This window comes from Acanthochromis polyacanthus, chromosome 22 (genome assembly GCF_021347895.1).
Source record: "Acanthochromis polyacanthus isolate Apoly-LR-REF ecotype Palm Island chromosome 22, KAUST_Apoly_ChrSc, whole genome shotgun sequence".
NCBI lineage: Eukaryota > Metazoa > Chordata > Actinopteri > Pomacentridae > Acanthochromis > Acanthochromis polyacanthus.
This window is the reverse complement of record NC_067134.1, coordinates 7658558-7680854: the sequence shown is the minus strand read 5'-3', so window position 1 is coordinate 7680854 and position 22297 is coordinate 7658558. Positions and strand designations below refer to the sequence as shown.

The 22297-nt window shown below is 47.9% G+C and overlaps 1 protein-coding gene and 2 long non-coding RNA genes across 3 annotated transcripts; 1 reads left to right on the top strand and 2 right to left on the bottom strand.

Annotated features, from left to right (window-relative positions):
• Nucleotides 1-140: 140 nt before the first annotated feature.
• On the bottom strand, nucleotides 141-21530 carry fmnl2b (formin-like 2b). Its single transcript, XM_051942034.1, is given in 29 exon segments — nucleotides 141-4159; nucleotides 5641-5764; nucleotides 5846-5941; nucleotides 6088-6189; nucleotides 6281-6441; nucleotides 7057-7186; nucleotides 7314-7394; nucleotides 7534-7602; nucleotides 8266-8500; nucleotides 9708-9910; nucleotides 10019-10143; nucleotides 11252-11272; nucleotides 11384-11531; nucleotides 11534-11568; nucleotides 11765-11868; nucleotides 12071-12291; nucleotides 12369-12470; nucleotides 12551-12700; nucleotides 12903-13013; nucleotides 13105-13179; nucleotides 13472-13565; nucleotides 13834-13910; nucleotides 14237-14363; nucleotides 14445-14588; nucleotides 14809-14892; nucleotides 16739-16815; nucleotides 17198-17278; nucleotides 17393-17476; nucleotides 20942-21530. Coding segments are annotated over 29 exon segments (3267 nt in total). The 5' UTR covers nucleotides 21059-21530; the 3' UTR covers nucleotides 141-4070.
• LOC127531838 (uncharacterized) lies at nucleotides 4167-5020 on the top strand. The gene is made up of 3 exons (XR_007939072.1): nucleotides 4167-4397; nucleotides 4444-4673; nucleotides 4743-5020. It is a non-coding gene; the product is annotated as an uncharacterized LOC127531838 (long non-coding RNA).
• LOC127531828 (uncharacterized) lies at nucleotides 19717-20923 on the bottom strand. The gene is made up of 4 exons (XR_007939003.1): nucleotides 20884-20923; nucleotides 20718-20737; nucleotides 20027-20582; nucleotides 19717-19952 (listed from the first exon to the last, which is right to left on the bottom strand). It is a non-coding gene; the product is annotated as an uncharacterized LOC127531828 (long non-coding RNA).
• Nucleotides 21531-22297: the final 767 nt, after the last annotated feature.

The window sequence follows — 22297 nt, the reverse complement described above, 5'->3', positions numbered from 1 at the left end:
ATAATTGTCATGGAGGATTGTGGGTAATGTAGTGCACCAGTTATTGAGGCTTGTGGGTAATGTAGTGCATCACTTATAATTAATAAACAGTCATGGAGGATTGTGGGTAATGTCGTGCATCAGTTAATAACACACGCTCGTGTCGACAGGGTGCGCTTTATTTACACACCAAGTGCAGAATCACCACCAACATCCAACAAACACCAGACAGGACGAGCATGACTACACAGCTTCCTAGAAAACATCTGTACACGTAGAAAACTTTGTGCTGAGGATTCTTTTCTCGTTTCCATTTAAAATAAAGGGGTGAGGGTTGGGGTTTAAGGACGGGGAGGGTGGTGTCGACCCCTCGGACCGGACAGCTCCACAGCTCTGTCCTCCACGTGTTTTTACAGGTGAGTCCAGAGCCTCACCAGCAGACCCGCCTCCACACAGCCACACAGCGCCACCTCAGTGTGACGCCTCAAACTGCAGCTCTGGGCTTCAGCCTTCCAAACACAGTGATGAAGAACCCGACGTTCTGTATGCTGAAGTGTCTCGTCGTCAGTTTGTAGGTTTCTGCTGGTGCCGTTCTGCTGCTGACGGGTGCAGAGACGTTCTGAAGGGACTGAGAGTCACAGATATACAGAGTTTGGCTTGAAGAACATGCTGATGTGGTTCCATCAGTCACACGTGGTTCTGTCAGTCTGTCAGTGTTTCGTCAGTCTGGCACAGTTCCACCGGTTGGCCAAGGTTCAGTCAGTAGGACTTACAGTCGTGGTCAAACGTTTACATACACTTGTAAAGAACATAATGTCATGGCTCTCTTGAGTTTCCAGTTATTTCTACAACTCTGATTTTTCTGTGATAGAGAGATTGGAACAGATACTTCTTTGTCACAAAAACATTCATGAAGTTTGGTTCTTTTATGACTTTATTAAGGGTTAACAGAAAAAGTGACCAAATCTGCTGGGTCAAACATATACATACAGCAACATAAATTAGCAATTTTGGTAACTTAGAAAGTTGTGTCATTGAAATGAGCTTCATAGCATTGCGTCTTGACTTCTAATGAGTGATTATGAGTGACTACAGCTGGCTACTTCTGAGGCCATTTAAATAGGGCTCAGTGGATACAAATGCCCACAAACACTACAACAGGAAAGTCAAAGGAGCTCAGCACGGATCTGAAAAAGTGAATCATTGACTTGAACAAGTCAGGAAAGTCACTTGGAGCCATTTCAAAGCAGCTGCAGGTCCCAAGAGCAACAGTGCAAACAATTGTTTGTAAGAATAAAGTGCATGGCACTGTTTTGTCACTGCCGCGATCAGGAAGAAAATGCAAGCTATCATCTGCTGCTGAGCGAAAATTGGTCAGGAGGGTTAAGAGTCAACCGAGAACCACCAAAAAGCAGATCTGCAAAGAATAAGAAGCTGCTGGAACACAGGTGTCAGTGTCCATGGTCAAGCGTGTTTTGCATTGCCATGGACTGAGAGGCTGCCGTGCAAGAAGTCCTTGCTCCAAAAGCGACACCTTAAGGCTCAACTGAAGTTTGCTGCTGATCACATGGACAAAGATAAGACTTTCTGGAGGAAAGTTCTGTGGTCAGACGAAACAAAAATCAAGCTGTTTGGCCACAATGCCGAGCAATATGTTTGGAGGAGAAAAGGTGAGGCCTTTGACCCCAAGAACACCATGCCTACCGTCAAGCACAGTGGTGGTAGTATTATGCTGTGGGGCTGTTTTGCTGCCCATGGAAATGGTGCTTTAAAGAGAGTAAATGGGATAATGAAGAAGGAGGATTACCTTCAAATTCTTCAAGATAACCTAAAATGATCAGCCTGAAGGTTGGGTCTTGGCCACAGTTGGGTGTTCCAACAGGACAATGACCCCAAACACACATCAAAAGTGGTAATAGAATGGCTAAATCAGGCTAGAATTAAGGTTTTAGAATGGCCTTACCAAAGTCCTGACTTAAACCCCATTGAAAACATGTGGACAATGCTGAAGAAACAAGTCCATATCAGAAAGCCAACAAATTTAACTGAACTGCACCGATTCTGTCAAGAGGAGCGGTCAAAGATTCAATCAGAAGCTTGTGGATGGCTACCAAAAGCATCTAATTGAAGTGAAAATGGCCAAGGGACGTGTAACCAAATATTAGCATGGTAGTGTCTACAGATACGGACCCGTACCCGTAGCCTGTGGGCTACGGATACGGCACTTTCCATTTGCCAGACAGATACGGACCCGTACGCGAGTCTCGCGAGTCAAGAAGCTGCTAACCACTGCAAACTGTTGAAAGGTAAGCAAAGGTTAAGGTTAGGGTTAGTGTTAGGGTCAGGTTTAGGGTCCGTACCTGTAGTACCAATGCTATGGGTCCGTACCGCTAACGTCTACCGGGAGTCACGTGACCAGATCTCGCGTATCTGATTGGCAAATGGCAAGTGCCGTATCCGTAGTCCACAGGCTACGGGTACGGGTCCGTATCTCTAACAACAACCTATTAGCATTGCTATATGTATATTTTTGACCCAGCAGATTTGGTCACTTTTTCTGTTAACCCATAATAAAATCATAAAAGAACCAAACTTCATGAATGTTTTTGTGACAAAGAAGTATCTGTTCCAATCTCTCTATCCGAGAAAAATCAGAGTTGTAGAAATAACTGGAACCTCAAGAGAGCCATGACATTATGTTCTTTACTAATGTATGTAAACGTTTGACCACGACTGTAGTTCCGTCAATCTGTCTTTGTTTCGTCAGTCGGATACAGTTCTGTTAGTCAGATATGTTTAAGCCAGTCACACACGGTTCCATCAGTAAGACTTGGTTTCGTCAGTCGTACATAATTCTGTCAGGAGGGCCTAGTTCAATCAGCTGGACAAGGTCTGTCGGACGTGGTTCTATCGGTCAGACGTGGTTCCGTCGGTCAGACGTGGTTCCGTCGGTCAGACGTGGTTCTCTCTGTCAGAAGTGGTTCCGTCTGTCAGACATGGTTCCGTCAGTCAGGCGTGGTTCTCTCTGTCAGACGTGGTTCCGTCGGTCAGACGTGATTCTGTCTGTCAGAAGTGGTTCCGTCTGTCAGACGTAGTTCCGTCTGTCAGACGTGGTTCTGTCGGTCAGACGTGGTTCCGTCAGTCAGACGTAGTTCCGTGAATCCGAATGCTTTGTGTTAACACTGTTCTTGGTTTGTAAACTGCCAGACTCTGTGTATCCTGGCTCCATAAGGCGAAAAAAATACAGTAGAACACAGTAAAACACAATGTAGTGAAAGGAGTAGAACCCTGTACAAGATCCAGTTAAAGACACAGACCAAAGGAACCCAGAACAACAGGAGAACCGCAGATCTGCTGACCCAGAAACAGGACTCTGAAGCTGAAGTTTAGCCGCTGTTAGCCCTCATGTGGTTTAAAAAGGCGCGTCCGGGTTCTGGTCCAACATAGAACACCAGAACCCGACTCATGGGGATGCTGTTCTACGGCGCCACCAGTGGTGGGCTTTAAAAAACGAGGCACGATTTGGGCGCTGTAAGGAACGTCAGGGGTTTTAGCACCGTGATGTCTGAAGTTTCTCTTCACAGCTATCCTCAATTTACTGGTTGGTTAATTTCTATTATGTCAGAGATTTTTAAGAACCTGGGCTTTTGACCATGGACCACATAGTGTTCCTCAGAGGTCCGGTTGTGTTCCAGCTGGAGGTGTTCATGTTCCCCTTTCTTTCATTTAACGATGAACTTCTGTTTCTTTAAAGTGCTCTGAAAACTGGAAACCTGAACACCAGGAAGTCAAGAACAAACGGCACCTCTGAGTACAGAGGAAGATCATGTGGTCCGGTCAAAAGCTCCAGATGTTCAGCTTCAGAACTTCGGTTCTCAGCTAAGACACTTTATGTGGTTTGGATGGAGGGAGAGGTTCTGACCCGGGGCCCCGAGGTCCGCTGGTGTCTGGGTGCCTGGTCTGTGCACCAACTGACCAATAGAATAACAGAGAAGACATGATGTCATCAGTTCACATCAATCATCAGAAAGTGCTAATTGGTCCCATCGATTTGAAGTGGGCATGGCCTCCCGCTGCTCTCAGTGATGTCATCAGTAGTGCTCCTCGGAGTGGGCGGGGTCACAGAAGAAGCGCGAGCTGCGTTTGGCCGACCGAGCCGTGAAGGGGACGGTTTTCAGAGCTGGAGACACAAGAACCAGTCAGCAGATACACAAATATACACACAAATATACACAACTACACACATAAATGCACACAAATACACATTAAAAGCTGTCTACAGTAGCATACAGAATGAGCCAACCCCCTATGAGGCTGTATCTTCAGGTTCTATGAGGCCGTATCTTCAGGTCCTATGAGGCTGTATCTTCAGGTCCTATGAGGCCGTATCTTCAGGTCCTATGAGGTTGTATCTTCAGGTCCTATGAGGCCGTATCTTCAGGTCCTATGAGGTTGTATCTTCAGGTCCTATGAGGCTGTATCTTCAGGTCCTATGAGGTTGTATCTTCAGGTCCTATGAGGCTGTATCTTCAGGTTCTATGAGGCCGTATCTTCAGGTCCTATGAGGCCGTATCTTCAGGTCCTATGAGGCCGTATTTTCAGGTCCTATGAGGTTGTATCTTCAGGTCCTATGAGGTTGTATCTTCAGGTCCTATGAGGTTGTATCTTCAGGTCCTATGAGGCTGTATCTTCAGGTCCTATGAGGCCGTATCTTCAGGTCCTATGGGGCTGTATCTTCAGGTCCTATGAGGTTGTATCTTCAGGTCCTATGAGGCTGTATCTTCAGGTCCTATGAGGCCGTATCTTCAGGTCCTATGAGGTTGTATCTTCAGGTCCTATGCGGCTGTATTTTCAGGTCCTATGAGGCTGTATCTTCAGGTCCTATGAGGCTGTATCTTCAGGTCCTATGAGGCCGTATCTTCAGGTCCTATGGGGCTGTAGCTTCTGGTCCTATGAGGCCGTATCTTCAGGTCCTATGAGGCTGTATCTTCAGCAGCTTTTAGCTCCAATGACCTGCTGTAGATGGAGGTATCGTCTCTAACAAGCTTCTGGCAGCTCCTTGGGAATTTTAGTCCATTCCTCGTGGGCGATGGTCTCCAGCTCAGCGATGTTCTCAGGTTCACGTTTTGCAGCAGCTTTCTTCAGATCCACCACAGGTTCTCCATTGGATTTCAGTCTGGAGGTTGTGATGTCCACTCTAGAACCTTCCAGGCTTTCTTCTCTAACCAGCCTTTGTTGGTTCTGATGTGTGTTTGGGGTCGTTGTCTTCCTGGAACGTCCAATTAGCTTCAACTTTAGTCACAGTACCGGTGGATTTGAACTGACCAATGATGCTTCCAACAGCGTCTCTGAGAACATTCGAGAGCGTGGAGATCTTCTTGGACCCATTTCAAAGCGACTGTCTCCTCTCTAAACTTCAGGACATCTCTCTGGTCTGAACCATAGAGCTTATTGGCCCAAAGTGTCCCCATTTTATAGACATGGGTTTTACTCAATGTTCAGCATGTGTCCCCGTTGGATTCACTTCCAGATGTATTCATACAGGTGGATGGCATTTGAGTTTTTCTGCAGTTAACATTGTTTATAGGGGGCTGGATCATTCTGCAACCTGCTTTTTGTAAAAATGTCTACCTTTTGGATGGATCTTGGCTGTAACTCTACCTGTGATGATGTCCTCGATGGCGCCGTCCTTCCCCTCGTAAACGTGCCGGCTGTCCTTTCCTTGCCGTCGTCGGAGCTCCGTGATTAGCTCCTGCTGCTGCCGCTTCCCCCTGTGGGACGGAGACTGGAGGGGGCGGGGCTTTGCTTTAGTCCGACCAATCAGAGGCCGCATTGGCGATGATATAACGGGTGTGTGGGGACTCACCTTGGTCTCCTCCTCCTGCTGCTGCTCCTCCTGCTCCAGCTTCTCCAACAACATCTGCTCCTGACGCCGACGCTGCTCGTTCTCCTCCTCCGCCAGCTAAAAGTTACAACATCGTTATTCCTTGACCTGTTTTAAGTTCGATGATTGTGTTAAAAATGAATGCTGTGATCAGGATGTGGGAGGAGCCTCTGCTGTACAGGCCACGCCCCTTCTGGAAGGGGCGTGGCCTGTCTGTCACTCACCCTGTAGGCTTTGATGAACCGGACAAAGATGGGGAAGAAGACGGACGGTGGCATCGTCTTGGAGCTCTCTCCGAAAAACTTCACTGCATCCTCGAAGGCGTCCTGAGGTTCGTCAAAAACACAAAAACACTTTACGTGTGACCTGAGCTCACCTGTCTGGATGGAACAGGTGAGCTCAGGTGTGCCGTCTCACCTGAGCAATGCGGGCATCCTCCTGCAGTTTGCTGAGCCGTGATTCATTTCTGCTGATGAAGTCTTTGAGTGTGGCGTTGTGTGACACGCTGAACTCTCTCCAGGTGAGCTCCATCCCTCGTTGCAGCTCCTTCACGTCACACAGAACGTTCTCCAGACTCACTGAGCACAGGTAAACACAGGTAAGCACACAGGTAAACACACAGGTAAACACTGGTAAACACAGGTAAGCACACAGGTAAACACAGGTAAACACAGGTAAGCACACAGGTAAACACTGGTAAACACAGGTAAACACACAGGTAAACACAGGTAAACACAGGTAAGCACACAGGTAAACACTGGTAAACACAGGTAAACACACAGGTAAACACAGGTAAGCACACAGGTAAACACTGGTAAACACACAGGTAAACACACAGGTAAACACTGGTAAACACACAGGTAAACACACAGGTAAACACTGGTAAACACACAGGTAAGCACACAGGTAAACACTGGTAAACACACAGGTAAACACAGGTAAACACAGGTAAGCACACAGGTAAACACTGGTAAACACAGGTAAACACACAGGTAAACACTGGTAAACACAGGTAAGCACACAGGTAAACACTGGTAAACACACAGGTAAACACACAGGTAAACACTGGTAAACACAGGTAAACACACAGGTAAACACTGGTAAACACAGGTAAGCACACAGGTAAACACTGGTAAACACACAGGTAAACACACAGGTGGCTAGACAGCGATCTGTTTGGCCCACGGACTCACCTGCAGCAGCCTTGTCCACGTAGTGCAGCTCGTTGTAGAACAGAGACACGGACGAATATTTCTCTCTGACCACGTTGGCGATGTAATGAAGCAACGTCTGCTTTCTGTCAGTCGACTTGGTCTCCAGGAGCTACACACACACACACACACACACACACACACACACACACACACACACACACACAAACTAGTCAATCAGTGCTGTGCTGACAAGCCGAACCAATCATGGATCAATATCTGACAAGTGTGTGTGTTACCAGGTCTAAGCTCTGCAGTTTGAATCCGTACACAGCTCCTCTCTTGCTGCTGTTCATGTAGTTTCCCAGAGCCAAGATGATCTGCAGCAACAACACATAGAGTCAGACCACATAGATGTGGATCAATAAAACATAGAACCAGATCACATAGATGTGGATCAATAAAACATAGAACCAGGCTTCATAGATGTATCTGTGTGTTCCATGGCAGCACACTGACCTCCAGGATCTTCTTGAGCTTCTGGGACGATTTTATGGAAACTGAAGCAGCGATGATGGCGTGGAGTTGCTGTAAGGAAACACAGCATGGTGAGAAGGCTCACATCTGTCTGCTTGTCTGTCTGCCTGTCTGTCTTACCGGGGTTAACATCTGGACGTTGCTCTTTCTTACCGGGGTTAACATCTGGACGTTTCTCTGTCTTACCGGGGTTAACATCTGGACGTTTCTCTGTCTTACCGGGGTTAACATCTGGACGTTTCTCTGTCTTACCGGGGTTAACATCTGGACGTTTCTCTGTCTTACCGGGGTTAACATCTGGACGTTTCTCTGTCTTACCGGGGTTAACATCTGGACGTTTCTCTGTCTTACCGGGGTTAACATCTGGACGTTGCTCTTTCTTACCGGGGTTAACATCTGGACGTTGCTCTTTCTTACCGGGGTTAACATCTGGACGTTTCTCTGTCTTACCGGGGTTAACATCTGGACGTTTCTCTGTCTTACCGGGGTTAACATCTGGACGTTGCTCTTTCTTACCGGGGTTAACATCTGGACGTTGCTCTTTCTTACCGGGGTTAACATCTGGACGTTTCTCTGTCTTACCGGGGTTAACATCTGGACGTTTCTCTGTCTTACCGGGGTTAACATCTGGACGTTGCTCTTTCTTACCGGGGTTAACATCTGGACGTTGCTCTTTCTTACCGGGGTTAACATCTGGACGTTGCTCTTTCTTACCGGGGTTAACATCTGGACGTTGTCGGTGAAGTTGCCCATGAAGGTCATGATGCTCATGCGCTGGCTGAGCCTCTCGATGCGGCTGAACTGCATCATGAAGCGGTCCTCGTCGCTCAGAGCCTCCAGAGGTTTCCTGTCTCTCTCATACTGTCGCAGCAGCTTCACCTCAGAGTCCGTCGGCAGGAAACGCATAAGACACTCTACAAAGTCCACCCGGACCGTCCGGAGGTCGAACCTGCAGCGAACACATGGACCGCCGGGATCAGGTTCACCATAAAGACTCTGTCTGATGGGACAGTGTCTGGTACTGGTGCTATTGGTGTTGTTAAGGTGTCTGGTACTGGTGTTACTGGTGTTGTTAAGGTGTCTGGTACTGGTGTTACTGGTGTTGTTAAGGTGTCTGGTACTGGTGTTACTGGTGTTGTTAAGGTGTCTGGTACTGGTGTTACTGGTGTTGTTAAGGTGTCTGGTACTGGTGCTACTGGTGTTGTTAAGGTGTCTGGTACTGGTGCTACTGGTGTTGTTAAGGTGTCTGGTACTGGTGTTACTGGTGTTGTTAAGGTGTCTGGTACTGGTGCTACTGGTGTTGTTAAGGTGTCTGGTACTGGTGCTACTGGTGTTGTTAAGGTGTCTGGTACTGGTGTTACTGGTGTTGGTAAGGTGTCTGGTACTGGTGCTACTGGTGTTGTTAAGGTGTCTGGTACTGGTGCTACTGGTGTTGGTAAGGTGTCTGGTACTGGTGCTACTGGTGTTGTTAAGGTGTCTGGTACTGGTGTTACTGGTGTTGGTAAGGTGTCTGGTACTGGTGTTACTGGTGTTGTTAAGGTGTCTGGTACTGGTGTTACTGGTGTTGTTAAGGTGTCTGGTACTGGTGTTACTGGTGTTGTTAAGGTGTCTGGTACTGGTGCTACTGGTGTTGGTAAGGTGTCTGGTACTGGTGCTACTGGTGTTGTTAAGGTGTCTGGTACTGGTGCTACTGGTGTTGTTAAGGTGTCTGGTACTGGTGCTACTGGTGTTGTTAAGGTGTCTGGTACTGGTGCTACTGGTGTTGGTAAGGTGTCTGGTACTGGTGCTACTGGTGTTGTTAAGGTGTCTGGTACTGGTGCTACTGGTGTTGTTAAGGTGTCTGGTACTGGTGTTACTGGTGTTGGTAAGGTGTCTGGTACTGGTGTTACTGGTGTTGGTAAGGTGTCTGGTACTGGTGCTACTGGTGTTGTTAAGGTGTCTGGTACTGGTGCTACTGGTGTTGTTAAGGTGTCTGGTACTGGTGTTACTGGTGTTGTTAAGATGTTTGGTACTGGTGTTACTGGTGTTGGTAAGGTGTCTGGTACTGGTGTTACTGGTGTTGGTAAGGTGTCTGGTACTGGTGTTACTGGTGTCGGTAAGGTGTTTCTACTGGTGTTACTGGTGTTTTGTGGCTGTACCGGTGCAGGTTGACCTACGTGTGAATGGCCCGGCAGATGACCTCTGACCCCTGGCCGGCCTTCCTCAGGGTGATGGCCAGGTTCTTGGCCCTGTTGGCCTCCAGCAGGGAGACTTTGGATGGAGCTTTCTGAGGAAGCTTCTGTCTGGACAGAGTCAGGTCCACAGCCGGACCCTGAGCCTTCGTCTTAAACATCTCCTCAAATTCCTCGACGTCCAGGTCCTGAGAGACAGACAGGTGGGAGTCAGACAGGTGAGAGTCAGACAGGAGGGAGACAGACAGGTGGGAGACAGTTCTTCAGCCCTGGTTTCAGTCTAAAGCATCCTTCACCTGCAAGATGGATTCGTCGTCGATGTCGTTGAAGACGGTTCCATTGATCTGACTGGGCTTCAGAGCGACCCAGTTCAACACCGGCATCCTGAACTTGGTCTGGATTGGCTTCTTGATCTTCACAGCTGCAGGGGACAGGTGTACAGGTGAGCAGACAGACAGGTGGACAGGTGAGCAGACAGACAGGTGAGCAGACAGACAGGTGGACAGGTGAGCAGACAGACAGGTGAGCAGACAGACAGGTGGACAGGTGAGCAGACAGACAGATGGACAGGTGAGCAGACAGACAGGTGAGCAGACAGACAGGTGGACAGGTGAGCAGACAGACAGGTGAGCAGACAGACAGGTGGACAGGTGAGCAGACAGACAGGTGGACAGGTGAGCAGACAGACAGATGGACAGGTGAGCAGACAGACAGATGGACAGGTGAGCAGACAGACAGGTGAGCAGACAGACAGGTGAGCAGACAGACAGGTGAGCAGACAGACAGGTGGACAGGTGAGCAGACAGACAGGTGAGCAGACAGACAGGTGAGCAGACAGACAGGTGGACAGGTGAGCAGACAGACAGGTGGACAGGTGAGCAGACAGACAGGTGAGCAGACAGACAGGTGGACAGGTGAGCAGACAGACAGATGGACAGGTGAGCAGACAGACAGGTGAGCAGACAGACAGGTGAGCAGACAGACAGGTGGACAGGTGAGCAGACAGACAGATGGACAGGTGAGCAGACAGACAGGTGTACAGGTGAGCAGACAGACAGGTGGACAGGTGAGCAGACAGACAGGTGTACAGGTGTGAATGGATGGACCTCAAAAACGTTAATTATGTCTTCTTATTAGTACATTGGTTTTGAGTTCTTTTGTTCAGACATAGAATAATTGGGTAGATGTTGACTACCTTGCTTCCTTGACAAATGCCGGCCGTCAAAATCTGCCGGCTGACATGTCACAGGCTGTCAGTGAGACGCCTCTGAGGAAGACGAGAGTGTTTGCCGAAACTGTCAAGAAGGTAAGGTAATCGACATCTACCTAATTATTCTGTGTCTGAACAAAAGAACTCAAAACCTGTGTGAATGGATGGAGCTGTGTGTTCAGGCTGACGGCAAACATCGTCGCTCTGTGTTCGACCTGTCAGTCTGAACAGACATTTGACCCTGGTACCTGGACACCAGCCAATCAGAGCTGGCTTCCAGGTAGCAGGTGATGGAGGAGGTAGAGGAACGTGGACGTACAGAATAGCTTGAGTGGACCCTCTGTCAGCAGCAGGAGGAAACAGAACACACATTAGAATCACAACAACAGCAAGTTTCTTTGCAGGATTCTGGGATTTCCACGCCGCCCCTGAACACACCGCAGTAACTCACCTGCCAGTCCGGAGGTGAAGATCACTGTTGGTGACCCCCCCGACCCTGGAAGGGGTGGGGCCACGGGGGGAGGAGGAGGGGGCATGGGAACGGAGGAGAGCTCACTGGTCCGACAGGGTGGGGGAGGGGGAGGAGGGGGGGGAGGGGACCCGGAGGGGGAGGGGCGGGGTAAGGTCCATTGGACACTTTAGAGATGAGAGAAGAAGAAAACTACCAATTAGTACACACATTTAGCAGTACTCAGTACTAGGAGCAGTATTTGCAGTGTGTAGTACTCGTTGTATGTAGTAGTACTACTCCATACTGCAGTACTCGCGGTATCATCAGCTTGTACTGCAGTTCAAACTAGAAATTGATCTGATTGGTCGAGCAGAAACTCACCTGAGCCTGGCATTGGTGGAGGAGGAGGAGGGGGGGGAGGGGGCGGCATATCTGGAGCTCCGCCCATCCCCGGTCCCATGCCGTGATAGGCTACCGTCTCCGGGCTGCAGATGTTAATCAACAACAGACCAGTCAGTGACGGTTACTGGTTTAACTGGTTTAAGTGGTTTGACTGGTTTAACTGGTTTAACTGGTTTACCCCTCTGAGAATGTGATGGTTTAACTGGTTTGACGGTTTACCCCTCTGAGAATCTGATGATTTAACTGGTTTAACTGGTTTAGCCCTGTGAGGGTCAGATCACTCACCTGGGGGACAGGGTGGGGATGGGTGGAGGTGAGGGGGAGGCAGAGTCAGCCACGCCTCCGTCCCCCTCCCCTCTCTGGGGCTGAGGGGCTCCAGGACCTCCGGACTGCTGGGCCTCCTGGGCCTGGCGCTCCAGGCGGCTCTGGCGTCGGATGGTCTGGTCCTTCTCGCGGACCATCCTCCTCAGGGTGTGCACCTGAGAGTTGGCGCTGGCGTACACGTCCTGCAGGGGTGAAGGGGCGGGGCTTATTAACAGCCTATCCGTCTCCATGGTAACCCTTTGTGTTGACGGTAACTAACCCGCATCTGGTCCAGCTCCTTGTTGGTCTGCATCAGCTGCTTCTCCAGTTCCACGATCTTCAGCATCGCTTCGTTCTCTACATCCAGGAGACGCTCGGACATCTGAGGACAGGGAGACAGGTCAGTATCTGTCTGTCTGTCTGCAGCTGGTTGGTCTGCTGAGAGACAGACAGCTGTCTTACCGTCCCCAGGTTCTCCTCCAGTTCCTCCACTCTCTCCAGAGCAGCGGTTTTGGTCTCAGCGTCCTCCAGCAACGTCCCAACGTCAAACACGTTGTCCAGGTAGGCCTGGATCTGGACCTGCAGCCTGTCGCTCTCTGTGTGCTTCAACCGCTGAGGGGAGACAGGTGGAGAGACAGGTGAGGAGACAGAAGGAGAGACAGGTGGGGAGACAGGTGGGGAGACAGAAGGAGACACAGGAGGGGAGACAGGTAGTGCGACAGGTCAGCTTGCTATCAGTAAACATCACTTTAAATGTTGGGGACATCAGACGTGTTGTGTGATTGGCTGAGAGCCCTCCAGGTGAGCAGGTTACCTCCAGGTGGTCGTCCAGGTTGAGTTTGGTGAAGTCGTACTGCAGATGGACTCTGAAGTTCATGTCCTCTACAGAGTGCACCACAATGTTGATGAACTGCATGCAGGCCACCTGACCACCGTTTCCACGGCAACAGAAAGCTCGTTAGCAACCAGGTGTGGACCTTAATTATGCAAATTAACTAAAATTAAATAAACGTTACCAAGAAGTCGATGTTGTCGTCTTCGTTCTTAAAATGTTCCATCAGCTTTTCAAAACGCATCGACTCAGAACACACCTGCAACCAATCAATCAATCACTCAATCAATCAATATGTATGTATAGTATTGTATCAGTGTGTTGTTTACAGTATGTTGTCATAGTTGTTTACAGTGTGTTGTTTTTGTTTACAGTGTGTTGTTGTTTACAGTGTGTTGTTTACAGTATGCTGTTGTTGTTTGCAGTGTGTTGTTGTTTACAGTATGTTGTTGTTTACAGTGTGTTGTTGTTTAGAGTATGTTGTTGTTGTTTGCAGTGTGTTGTCATTTACAGCATGCTGTTGTTGTTTACAGTGTGTTGTTGTTGTTTACAGTTTTAAAGTGGTCGAAGGCTGACAGGATGATCTCATGTCCTCCTCTGACCAAACAAACGGCCGCCAACAACTCCAAGACCAGAGCCTTCGTCCTGAAGAGAGGACAGACAGGACAGACAGGTGTAGTGTCAATATGTTCAAAATATGTTTCTATTTCTCAGGTGTACTTTCAGCAGTAGTTTGTAGTTTTATATCTAGTAGATTTGTGTCTGCCGTTGTGGTTGTAGTAGCAGTAGTAGTATTTGAAGTAGTAGTAGTAGTATTTGTGACAGCAGTAGTATTATCATTGGTTGTATTAGTAGATGTACTATTAGTAAGTAACACCATTTGCAGCAGTAGTAGTAGTATTTTTGGTAGTACCTGGGGTTGCGGTTGTTGAGGCTCAGAGCAATCTCGTTGACGGCGTGTGGATGAGACATCACCATGTTGAATCCATACTGAGGATGACAAGGACACGTTTCAGTACTAGTACTAGTCACAGTACTGACCAGATGTATTAGTACTAGATAAAGTACTAACCAGGCAAGTCAGTACTAGTTAGAGTACTAACTAGGTGAGTCAGTACTAGTTATAGTACTAACCAGGTGAGTCAGTACTAGTTAGACTACTAACCAGGTGAGTCAGTACTAGTTACAGTACTAGTCAGAGTACTATCCAGATGAGTCTGTACTAGTCAGAGTACTAGTTGGAGTACTAGTTAGTACTAACCAGGTGAGCCAGTACTAGTTAGTACTAGCCAGGTGAGTACTGTGTTGTGGGGTACCTGGTAGTTCATGATGGCTCTCAGACACATGACGCAGACGTGGACGTCGTCCTTCTTACAGACGAGTCTCGAGTTCTTCAGTGTGCGGCGACTCGGCAGCGTGTTCGATCGAGTCACCAGAGTGGAGCTGAGGACAGACAGACGGATCAGAGATCACCTGAGCGGGTCAACAGGTGAGCTTACCTGGTTCTCCTCTACTTCCTGCTACCTGATGGAGTGTCGAGCTGCTCGCGGCGCCGAGGAGGACGGGGAGGGGAGACTGCAGTCGCCATGGAGATCCTCTATGGAGCGGCTCCAGGGGGAGTCGATGGACGACACCTCTGATCCGGCCTCCGACGGTTCTCCATCAAACCTGAACATCACACAGGTTCTAGAAACACCTAGTGGAGGTTCTAGAAACATCTAATGCAGGTTCTAGAAACATCTAATTCAGGTTCTAGAAATATCTAGTGGAGCTTCTAGAAACATCTAATGCAGGTTCTAGAAGCATCTATTGCAGGTTCCTACAGGTTCCTACAACAGCTGATCATTAGAGTCTGTCTGTAACCATGGAAACAACATTCTGGACTCACGTGACGGCGTACTGAGCGAACGACAAATACTCCACCAGAACATCAAGACCTCGGTTCTCCTCATTCAGGAACTCCCTGACCCACCTGCAGACAGACAGGTAGAGAGATAGACAGGTTAGGGACAGACAGGGTAGAGACACACAGGTTAGAGACAGATAGGTTAGAGACAGACAGGTTACAGACAGACAGGTTAGAGACAGACAGGTAAAAGACAGGTAGAGACAGACAGATTAGAGACAGATAGGTTAGCGACAGATGGGGTAGAAACGGACAGGTTAGAGACAGACAGGTGAGCGATAGGTGAATCATTGGGGTCAGGTGCTGGTTTTTGGGGCATTTCTGGTGCAGGAGGTGATGGAATCAATCAGATCTAGTTGGGTCGACATCAACACATTTCAGAGGTTCTCTAACCAGAATCCTGGAGAGGCGTTCTCCTCCTGACCCATGCTGAAGAGAACATGACTGAGTGCTGCCATGATGGAGACCTCCCTGGAAAACCTGATGGTCTCCTCACGGTTCAGAGGGAAAACGTCCGACTGATTGTTGGAGTGGGATTGGATTGTCCTTTGGCTCTTGGTCTCCTGAAGCAGCAGATGGGACCAAGAAGAACCACAGGAACTGCAGCTGTGGTTGAAGGATGGCCTTGGAGAAGTATTAGGTGTCCTGTCCTCAGCACAAAGTCTTACACATTTGTAGTCCTAGACGTTACTGCATTCATTTACCCTCTACCTGTAAGGACCTGTTGCTGAGGAACACCATGAACACCACCAGGCTCCACCATTGTTGACCCTCGTCTCCAGTATCATTCGTGATATTCACTGACGGGTTCACAGGGCACAATCGGGGTGAGGAGGACGTCCATATCTAGATCTTCCCAGTCTGAAATCCTGGTTCTCTGACAGAAACCAGTGGATTGCTGCTCTAGGTTGGGGTTGAAGTGCTGCTTCAAGAGAAGGAGTATAAATATCTTGGGATTCTGTTCACAAATGTCAGGAAGTCATCTGTGAGATGGACAGGGGTCAAGGGCTGGCCCGAATAGTGGCGTCTGGCTTCTGAATATTTATGCTTTCGTTTTGTGTTGAGTTAAACTGAAGAATTCCCAAAGAGTGGAGATCTTCAGCATCTTGCCTTGTGTTTATGCAACGAACTGAAGTGTGACGTCAGAGTTGGCAGCCACCCGGCCATTCAGGTGGTGGTAACAAACATGAATGGATGAGCAGAGATGAGCCGAACACTGCGGGATGAGCCGAAGTGGACTGAAGGTGAAGGGAAGAGACGAGCTCTGAATATTTTCATCTAGGGGGAGGAGGGGGTGATCACATATGAGTTTATGTGGGCCGAAGGCAGAGGGAAGACAGTAACGCCGCATATTCTTTCCGCCCGGTAACGTCCGACCGCGGGGGTGGGGAGTGGGGGGGGTTAAGGAAGGAATATTCTGATATCGGATATGTGGGATATTCGGGTCCAGCCCTACAGGGGTCATTGGGTGACATAGCAGTGATGCAGGTGTTGTACCAAACTGTTGCAGCTGAGCTGGAGGTCAAAGCTCTATATCTCCTAGTCCATGTTCCAGTGCTCATCGATGGTCTTCAGCTCCGAGTGACGACCAAACAATGAGACCTGGGATTAAAGTAGCTGATCCATTGTACTAAAAGAAGCCAGTTAAACGGTTCAACATCTGATCAGGATTGACGACTTCCTGTGGAGGTTGTCCAGGTTGGTCCAACTAGGAGGAGACAACCTGAGGGGGATGGAGGGATCACATATCTCATCTGACCTGGGAATGCTCCAGGATCCCTCAGGAGGAACTGAAGGTGTTGAGGAGAAGAACATACCACAACCCGAGCCCGGATAAGAAGAAAAGGATTGATGAGGGGTGGAGAGAGAGACAGACAGAGAGAGACAGACAGGTGTTCAGGCAGACAGATACCCGATGTGGTTTGTGCGAAGAGAAATCTCCAACTCTCTGAGCATCTGAGTCGACTCCTGAACTCTCCGTCTGAACTTCTGTGGACAGACAAATAGACAGGTTAATACCAGACAGACAGGTTGATGAAAGACAGACAGGTTAATGAAAGACAGACAGACAGACAGATAGACATGTCAGTAACAGACAGACAGGTTAATAACAGACAGACAGACAGACAGATAGACATGTCAGTAACAGACAGACAGGTTAATGAAAGACAGACAGACAGACAGATAGACATGTCAGTAACAGACAGACAGGTTAATAACAAACAGACAGACAGACAGACAGACAGACAGACAGACAGGTTAATGAAAGACAGACAGACAGATAGACAGATAGACAGACAGGTAAATGAAGGACAGACAGACAGACAGGTTAATAACAGACAGACAGGTAAAGGACAGACAGACGGGTCACCTTGCGGGTCACGGCCGGGTCTAGGAACCCTCTCAGCTTCTGGATGTAGGTATGAGGAGGATTCTTCACCTGGAACCTCTCCTGCATCACACACAGACACACAACGTGATTGGACGGTGTCAGACACGAGGACCCACCCCCCTGCACCTGCAGGTGTGGACAGGTTGAAACAGCGACCTCATCAACACCACCCACCTGGTCACAGATCAGCTCCCACTTCTTCTCGTTGTCATAGGAACGCAGCAGACGCACCTTATCAGGAGGCAGGTTCATGGAGTTCTACGAACACAAACAGAACAAAGAAATGGAAGAACATAGAACCTGAATACATCTGAGACTAGTGAGGGAGGCCACCAAGACTCCTATGACTCCTCTGAAGGAGAAAGAGACGAGAGAGGGAGGCCACCAAGACTCCTATGACTCCTCTGAAGGAGAAAGAGACCAGAGAGGGAGGTCACCAAGACTCCTATGACTCCTCTGAAGGAGAAAGAGACTAGAGAGGGAGGTCACCAAGACTCCTATGACTCCTCTGAAGGAGAAAGAGACTAGAGAGGGAGGTCACCAAGACTCCTATGACTCCTCTGAAGGAGAAAGAGACTAGTGAGGGAGGCCACGAAGACTCCTATGACTCCTCTGAAGAAGGAAGTGACTAGTGAGGGAGGCCACCAAGATTTGTAGACACTAGCTATGATGAGTGCATCACTTCATCCACCTCTCTTTTTACCCTAATGCCCCCATCTTCTGGTTTCTCTTTAACTCCTCTGGACTCTATACCTACCATCAGGCATGGAAGTGGCAGTATCATTACACTATCAATTTAATTGACTCAAGTCTGAGACAGAAAGACGACAAATGTATTGGAACCAGTTCTGGTGTCGTTCATCTACATTTGTTGTATTACTGACTTGGTTCTTCAGGTTCTTGATGGTTTAAGTCACTTTGGGGAGACCAGTCTAGAACCTTCATTGTATCCTGATGGAACCATTTCTTTACCACATCTGATCTGTGTTTGGACTCATTGTCTGGTTGAAACATCCAACTGTGTCCAAGATCAACCTTCTGCTGATGGTTTTAGGTTCTCCTGAAGAACGTGGAGGTGATCCTCTTTCTTCATTATTCCATTTACTTTGTGTAAAGCTCCAGTTCCACAGAGCATGATACTGCCACCTCCATGGCTGATGGTAGGTTTGGTGTTCTTGGGGTTAAAAAAAGTCCAAGACCTGCCTAAGACAGTCTGAAACCAGTCCTCACAAAGTTATAAACCAGGACCAAGCTCAAACATAAACTACTCCTAAAACTGTCCAAGACATTGTAAAACCAGTCCGAAACCACTTTTAAACCAGTCCTAAACCAGTCCTAAACCAGCTCTAAACCAGTCCTAAACCAGCTCTAAACAGTCCTAAACCAGCTCTTAACCGGGTCTAAACCAGTCCTAAACCAGTAATTAACCAGTATTAAACCAGTCCTAAACCAGTCCTAAACAGTCCTAAACCAGCTCTTAACCAGGTCTAAACCAGCTCTAAACCAGTCCTAAACCAGCCCTAAACAGTCCTAAACCAGCTCTTAACCAGGTCTAAACCAGTCCTAAACCAATATTAAACCAGTATTAAACCAGTCCTAAACCAGTCCTAAACCAGTATTAAACTAGTCATTAACCAGTCCTAAATCAGTCCTAAACCAGCTCTTAACCAGCTCTAAACCAGTCCTAAACCAGTCCTAAACCAGTATTAAATCAGTATTAAACCAGTCCTAAACCAGTATTAAACCAGTGTTAAACCAGTCCTAAACCAGTATTAAACTAGTCATTAACCAGTCCTAAATTAGTCCTAAACCACTTTTAAACTAGTCCTAAACCACTTTTAAACCAGTCCTAAACCAGCATTAAACCAGTCCTAAACTTAAAATGTTCCTTCAATCATCTCAGAGTTTGTTCCTGAAGATGAAGGTTCTCCACCATCCTTCAGGTTCTAATGATTGTTGGATGGCTCTTAACCTGGTTTTCGTCGTTTCATCTCCTTAGTTGTTTCTTTGCCTGAAGCAGTCCAATCATGTGACCACTCCGAGATGATTAACATCCCTTATTACCACAGGACATGTCTACAACACGGTGGCTTAGAAATGAGAATCAGCTACAGTTAAAGAAGATGTTTCATCACTGCAGTCATTATTCAATGGGAGGATCTCACCTGTAGGCTCAGGTAAATCCAGGTGTGTGTATGTTGTGTGTATTTATTGTGTCTATTGTGATGTGCTAGGACTACAGAGGACTCGTCCTGTGTGTATAGTGTATATATAATGTATATATTGTTTATTTATAGTGTATTTCTACCTACCAGGCCTATGGAGAACCTCTCTTGTCTATATTGTGTATATATTGTGTGTTTGTTGTGTTTATTGTGTATTTGTTGTGTATTTTTACCTACCAGCGCCATGGAGAACCTCTCCTGTGTGTGTGTTGTGTATCTGTTGTGTATTTGTTGTGTGTTTGGACCTACCAGCGCCATGGAGAACCTCTCCTGTGTGTGTGTTGTGTATTTGTTGTGTGTTTGTACCTACCAGCGCCATGGAGAACCTCTTCTGTGTGTGTGTTGTGTATTTGTTGTGTGTTTGGACCTACCAGCGCCATGGAGAACCTCTCCTGTGTGTGTGTTGTGTATTTGTTGTGTGTTTGGACCTACCAGCGCCATGGAGAACCTCTCCTGTGTGTGTGTTGTGTATTTGTTGTGTGTTTGGACCTACCAGCGCCATGGAGAACCTCTCCTGTGTGTGTGTGTTGTGTATCTGCTGTGTATTTGTTGTGTGTTTGGACCTACCAGCGCCATGGAGAACCTCTCCTGTGTGTGTGTTGTGTATCTGTTGTGTATCTGTTGTGTATTTGTTGTGTGTTTGGACCTACCAGCGCCATGGAGAACCTCTCCTGTGTGTGTGTTGTGTATTTGTTGTGTGTTTGGACCTACCAGCGCCATGGAGAACCTCTTCTGTGTGTGTGTTGTGTATTTGTTGTGTATTTGTTGTGTATTTGTTGTGTGTTTGGACCTACCAGCGCCATGGAGAACCTCTTCTGTGTGTGTGTTGTGTATTTGTTGTGTATTTGTTGTGTGTTTGGACCTACCAGCGCCATGGAGAACCTCTTCTGTGTGTGTGTTGTGTATTTGTTGTGTATTTGTTGTGTGTTTGGACCTACCAGCGCCATGGAGAACCTCTTCTGTGTGTGTGTTGTGTATTTGTTGTGTATTTGTTGTGTGTTTGGACCTACCAGCGCCATGGAGAACCTCTTCTGTGTGTGTGTTGTGTATTTGTTGTGTGTTTGGACCTACCAGCGCCATGGAGAACCTCTTCTGTGTGTGTGTTGTGTATTTGTTGTGTATTTGTTGTGTGTTTGGACCTACCAGCGCTATGGAGAACCTCTCCTGTGTGTGTGTGTTGTGTATTTGTTGTGTATTTGTTGTGTGTTTGGACCTACCAGCGCTATGGAGAACCTCTCCTGTGTGTGTGTTGTGTATTTGTTGTGTGTTTGGACCTACCAGCGCCATGGAGAACCTCTTCTGTGTGTGTGTTGTGTATTTGTTGTGTATTTGTTGTGTGTTTGGACCTACCAGCGCTATGGAGAACCTCTCCTGTGTGTGTGTGTTGTGTATTTGTTGTGTATTTGTTGTGTGTTTGGACCTACCAGCGCTATGGAGAACCTCTTCTGTGTGTGTGTGTTGTGTATTTGTTGTGTATTTGTTGTGTGTTTGGACCTACCAGCGCTATGGAGAACCTCTCCTCCAGCTCCGCCGGGTCGGGCATCGGGAGTCGGACCGGGGCGGCTCTGGACCGGATCACGGCCAGCTGGCTCTCCATGCTCTCCGCGTTCCCCATCACACACACGCGGACACACACGCCGACACACAGGGACACACACACAGCGAACACACCCACCAGCAGCGCACACACACACACTCAGACACACAAGCAGCGGAACATGTGGTCGGCCATGACGGAGAGAGAAGGCCTGTCTGTCTGCCTGCCTGCCTGCCTGTCTGTCTGTCTGTCTGTCTCTTTGTCTCCTCCGGTGCCGGTCCTGGTTTCGGTTCTGGTTCAGGTCCCAGTCCTGCTGCTGCTGGTCCCGGTCCTGGTCCTGATGCTGATTCCGGTCCTGGTCCTGATGCTGGTCCAGATGATGCTCCGCTCCGCCGCCGTGTTGTTGTGTGTCCGCGTGTGTGTCCGTGTGTTGTGTGCGTGTGTGTGTGTTAGCATGAGATGTGCGTGTAGCCGGTCTAATCCTCCCCCCTCTCCTCCCCCACACGAAGAAAGAAAGCGAGTCTGCCTCCCCCTCTTTGTCTCTCTCTGCAGCGATGCTCGGCTCAGCTAGACCAGACCAGACCCTCCCTCAGACAATGGAGGAGCTGCTGGAGCTGGCCCCGCCCCCAACACATAATACACACTATAATAAACACACACTACAGTGCACACTCTGTAATACACACTCTGTATAACACACTACAGCATAGGTTACATGCTGGAGTCTTCTGGACAAACTCAGGTGGTTTCAGCTTAAACTTCAGCCTTCCTGGACAAATTTGTTCCATTTATGACATTTTCATCTTATTTTGGACACATTTTAAATGTTTTTGGACAAACTTAAAAGTCATTGTGGGTAAAGATTGAATCTTCTTGGACATTTTTGACTCTTATGATCAGGTTTATGTCATTTTGGACAACAATTCAGTTATTTAAGGTCTTTTTGTGCGTTTTTGAGTCTTTTCGTCAACTTTCAGTCTTTTTAGGACAATTTAGACTCATTTAGGCCGGTCTCAAGTCATCTTGGACAATCTTTATCTCATTGTGAACAGGCTTAAAGTCATTGTGGGTCAAGTTTGAGTCATTTTAGACAATTTTCATCTCATTTTGGTCAAATCTTGAGTCATTATGGGCAACAATTCTGAGCAATTTCGGTTCTTTTAGGACATCTTTGAGTCTTTCTGGACAATTTTAAGTCTTTGGGGGTGAGTCATGTTGGACATCTTTTAAACTCCTAATTTGGTCGAATCTGGAATCATTGAGGACAATTTTTATCCTGTATTGGACATCTTTAGAGTCATTTTGGACATATCTTGA